General features: G+C 50.4%; 3 protein-coding genes across 3 annotated transcripts, besides 8 other annotated features; all 3 read right to left on the bottom strand.

Moving 5' to 3' along the window:
* Tc00.1047053504949.39 (hypothetical protein, conserved) lies at positions 1 to 1,406 on the bottom strand (the record flags this gene model as incomplete). Its single annotated transcript, XM_798704.1, has 1 exon — positions 1 to 1,406. A coding segment is annotated over one exon (1,406 nt), but the record flags the coding sequence as incomplete, so codon positions are not given.
* Positions 1 to 4,753: a sequence feature (heterozygous, non-Esmeraldo-like haplotype).
* Positions 1,490 to 1,526: a microsatellite.
* On the bottom strand, positions 1,972 to 2,532 carry Tc00.1047053504949.30 (succinate dehydrogenase, putative; the record flags this gene model as incomplete). Its single annotated transcript, XM_798703.1, has 1 exon — positions 1,972 to 2,532. One exon carries the CDS (start codon positions 2,530 to 2,532, stop codon positions 1,972 to 1,974), a length of 561 nt encoding a protein of 186 aa, XP_803796.1.
* Positions 2,917 to 2,964: a sequence feature (AT_rich).
* Positions 3,256 to 3,277: a microsatellite.
* On the bottom strand, positions 3,357 to 3,938 carry Tc00.1047053504949.14 (60S ribosomal protein L6, putative; the record flags this gene model as incomplete). The annotated part of the gene is made up of 1 exon (XM_798705.1): positions 3,357 to 3,938. One exon carries the CDS (start codon positions 3,936 to 3,938, stop codon positions 3,357 to 3,359), a length of 582 nt encoding a protein of 193 aa, XP_803798.1.
* Positions 4,086 to 4,116: a microsatellite.
* Positions 4,393 to 4,425: a microsatellite.
* Positions 4,520 to 4,625: a sequence feature (T-rich).
* Positions 4,633 to 4,654: a sequence feature (AT_rich).

Genomic DNA, 4,753 nt, shown 5'->3' with positions numbered 1-4,753 from the left:
CTTCTCATTGGTGACCCTGTCGGACGGATGACCTGCCCTGTTGCCATGTTTTCTGCAATTTTAAAAGGAGTCCGCTGCGCTATTCCAGAGAGAGGCACACCGTCCGATGAAGGCGGTGCAGCAGACGCAGAGACCAACGGAGCGTTAACCTCCTGCAGACTACTCGCTGTGACGACACCGCGTTCCTCACCAGTGACGGTTGTGGCGGAGTTGGTAGAACGACGGCTCGAGGCCGTAAATCCTTCGCCACTGTCCAACGCACGCTGCGGCACGTCAAAGGCGGCAATGTACATGGAGAAAGTCACTCGAAACGAATTCTCCGACGGCAGCGAATGTCTGCCAAAAACATTCTGCTGAACTGCGGCGTTGCTGCTTTCTGCAGCTACCGCATCTTTAACTGTCGCGGCGGCCACTGCTGCAGCTGCCTGTTGCGCGTCCTGCACGGTGATGGCCTCCACAAAGACGGGCAGGCCCTCCACGCCGGTGCGCACTCGAATCATCATGCCGAGCTGATCCGCCAGCAGGCAGACTTGCTTGAATGGTTTCACCTCGACGATTTTCCCGGGAAGCGACAATCCCCTCGATCTTGGGGCGGCACGTGCATCCCCCACTTCACTCGTTTCATTCGACACCGCTGTGCCCTCGCCGCGTGGCTCATGTTGCCGCATGAAGAGGAAGTGCTCCTGCGACGCCACGACCTTCGTCTCCGCCCCACCGCCTTTGCCGCTCTCCAACGGCGGGTGGGCGCCTTGCATGACGTTCGGCTCGTCGCTGTCTACAACCCACAACTCCAGACGCGACTCGAGTGGCTGCACAACAACACGCGGCCTCGATGCGGGGAACCAGCCAAGCAGCGCCCCCCACACCCAGGCCGCCGCGCATGCATCAAAACTGAACCGATCGGGTGAAAAAAAGGCGCGTTCCGGTCGTCCTTCCGCCAACGGCAGCAAAAACTTTTTAATGATGCCGCCGGACATCACGCATTCCCACTGGAGTGTGTCGCAAGAGACCATGTCAGATGCCGAGGTGGCGTTGTAGCGAACGTGCACAGAACACAACCCCTGCGACTGTCGTAATACGGTCGCGAGAAGAGCCTTTGTTGGAAGCATCAGGAAAAACTCGTCACGGTCGTCCTCGTGCCTCGGTAGATTTGTCTCGGATGTTGCGCCACCACTTTTTTCACATGAATTCGTCACGGAGTTTCCATGTATGCTGCGGTAGCCCTCAAGATAACGGGCGGCAATGCCCACAAGCATATGCGTACTACGAGTGCTGTTCACCACACGTAATTGCAAAGAGTCACGATGCGGCTCAAAGAAAAGCCCTTCCCCTTGCTTAGCGACGGTCTGCAGTAGGTGCATAAACGGCCGCACCGAGGCCCCTGTCACGGAAAAGCTAAGAAACATACGATTGCGTCAACCGTCCCCTACACACCCTGCTGCCCTCGGCCTCTGCCAAACAATGACGTGAATTCTTCACGGCACACTGGAAAAACAAAAAGAAAAACAAACACACAAAAAAAAACATTTACTCAGCTGCCGCGCTATAAACACACCGTCAGTCATGCATTAAAATGGACGCAACAGGTGCGTGCAAACCACCGCTGCCCACACAATATCTTCTTCTTTGCTCCTTCACTACGACACACAGACAGGTAAAGAAAAAAAAGAGAGAAGGTAATCGTCTCCCAATCCACTCCTCAAGCTACTCTACATGACAACCCAAAGCAATGAAGGAGGGAGAGGCAGAGAAACAAATAAATTGGGGTAAAAAAGAATCAAATAAAAAGAGCAAGCCCTTCTTTCTTTTTTTTTTCTTTGAACGCACAAATCACCAAAAGGAAAAAAAAAAAAGTAAAGATCAAACCAAACGTCTCTGAAAATATATGCATGCGTGCATATTATTCTTGCCCATCCACCTCCCTAACGCCAATCTCCTTCTACTTTGCATTAGCCATGTAAACTGTCCCATCTATTCCTTTATTATCGTTGCGTCCAAAGGAGGTGGCACACGCGGTGTCACGGGTGAGCTCATACGCTTAATTTCCTTTGAGGCATACGCCGGATTAAGAAACTTCGGGCAAGTGATACTGCAATTATAAATATTATGGCAAAAGTTTACCAATGGGCCATGCTCAAACATCTTGACGCGGCTATCGTAGTCACGGTCAAGAGGCTCAATCAACCAGCGATACGATTGTAGCAGAACGGCGGGACCAAGAAATTGTTCACGGTTCCACCAGTACTGCGGACAGCTGCCGGTGCATGAGGCGCAAAGCACGCATTCATAAAGACCCTCCAGGCGATTTCTATTACTGCTGTGCACCTTCTCCTTGAGGTACCAACGGCTCACCGCGTATGGGTTGTTTCCAAAGCCTGGACGCTGTGTCAGAACGTGAAAAGCCGTCTTGCTGTTGTCTTTGGCGGTAAATACAGTCTCAGGCTTTGGTGCAGCGTTCTTTAATATACGACGATACATGAAGAGAGGGCTGCTGTACCTTGCAACCTCTCCTGTAAGCGGGGCCGAAGGCATATATATATATATTTCTCAAAGGGATTCTCTCTCTCTTTTTCTTTTTTCCCTACAACAGCTACCGGGCTATATATAAATATTTATATGTGTATTGCACGATTATTCGACTCCTCTCACTCTCCTTGGACTTCTCTTGGCTGCTGGGTGTGGTTGATATCACTTCTTTGCTTTTTTTTTTTCTAAATGAATTTATTCCTAAAGCGCCCAAGACGTGGCGGCGGCAGTGCCACAAAAAGAAGAAAAAAAAAAAAGCAAACCAAACAACCGAGAGGCGGAGGCCGGTCAAATAAACAAATATATTATTTTTCCTTCAAGACCACATATCTAGACAAGAGAGACATGAGTCACCTGGTGCCTCTCTCTTTCTCTCACTTGCCGTGGCGGATTAAAAAAAAAATAATAATAATAATTAAATCAAAAATATATAAAAAAGGGCAAACCACTCAACTCCTCGTTTTATTTATTTATTTGTTTGTGTGTGTTTGTGTGTGTGGGGGGGTTCATTTTGCCTCACACCGTCTCGTCCCGCTCTTGCTGACCGTCCCCCTAACCCACCAGCAGCATTGGCAATGTCCCACGGCCGCAAAAGATAAGTCCGCGCTCCAGTGTGTCTGCGTGTGCGTCTGCCAGAAAAAAAGTCGCGCAAACGCCCCCCTCAAAACCAACCAAATGAAGCGACGACACGAACAGAGAAAGCGGATGCGCACAAGCACGCGGGTCAAGAACAAACAAACAAACAAACAAAAGAAAAGTCGAAGTAAGACCAGAGAAAGAAAAACAAAAAGTATGCTTCAAGACACATCACGTAAAGGGGAAACGGAGGTCTACCACCTCATGCGGTGGGGCGCATCACCCGGCTTGATGGTGAACACGGAGTGGAGGTATCCGGCCTTTTCCTTCCCGAGCGGGTCCTTCCTGATCGCCTCAATGAGCGCAGCATCAACCGTCTTCTGCAGCTGCGCACGGGCATCACTGACGATGCCCTTCGGTGCCGCCTTCGCCGTCTTTTTGGCCTTCTGCTCCGCCGCTTTCTTCGCCTTGTCACCCATAAACTCACCCTCCGACTTCACGCGTTTTTCCTGCTTCGGGCGCTTGAAGATGTCGGGGGTGATGCCGCTCACGTCCACATTTTTGATGTTCACCTTCGTCGACGTCGCAATGATGTAGCGAGAGTCGATGCGACGGATCGGCACGCCGTTGTATTTCATGGGCCCGGAGATTACCAGCGGACCGTTGCGGGGCAGCTGCTTCAGGATCACCACGCGGCGGCCACGGAAGCGGCCGGCAAGGATGATGGCGATGGTGCCGGGCTTGCAGCTCTTGCGCAGCGTCGTGTACTCGGGGCTCTTGCGGCTCACTTTCTTGGCAACCTTCCTGGTGGCACTTTTCTTCTTAGCGAGGGCCATCGTCCTTTTCCCTTTTTTTTTGGGGGGGGGGGGGGAAATTTTTCTTTCCTTACGTCGTTCTCCCTTTACGATCAGTCCCTGTTGCAGCGGCGGAGGAGAAGAGTGCGTGCAGACAGTACGGGAGAGAGAGAGAGAGAGAGGATGAGAAACAACAACAACAACAACAACACAAAAACAAACACATGGAAGGTGCATTGACTTAAAGTGCTGCCATGACAAAGAAAAAAAAAAAGAGAAAAAAGAAAACGTTGGGTTTTAACCGCGTGGAAAAGTGTGACGGCACATGTGGCGGGCATCCGTGACGCGATCTCCGTCCGGCCAGCCTCTTCCCCCCCCCCTCTTTCCCTGCTTGCACGAGCAGCTCCCCTCCTCCACCCGTGTTGGGTAGAAGAGATAAATTCCCTTCCATGCGCACACGCGTGTATTGCACGTGCAACCATATAAATATGACTGTTTTCTATTTTTATTTTTATTTTTTATTTTTGTTGTTGTTGTTGGAGGGGGGAGAGGGGGGAGTTGAGCAGCCGTCATGACATCCGTCCGCATACACGCACATCTATTCAAAGGGGATGCATATACATAGAGAGAGAGAGAGAGAAAAGAGAAAAGAAAAGAAAAAAAAAAGTAAAACAAAACAAACACGCATACAAAAACGCAACAAAATATAAATGTAAACTAAAAACATAATTCATTCATTAAAATATTTATATTTAATTCTCAACCCGTAAAAAAACCACACGCACCCCTTTCGCCCCACCCACACCCAGACACCCACCCACAAACGTGTACGATATTCCCATTCGCTCTTCCCCCCC

This window comes from Trypanosoma cruzi, genomic scaffold (genome assembly GCF_000209065.1).
Source record: "Trypanosoma cruzi strain CL Brener 1047053513427 genomic scaffold, whole genome shotgun sequence".
NCBI lineage: Eukaryota > Euglenozoa > Kinetoplastea > Trypanosomatida > Trypanosomatidae > Trypanosoma > Trypanosoma cruzi.
This window is presented reverse-complemented; position numbering and strand designations above follow the sequence as displayed.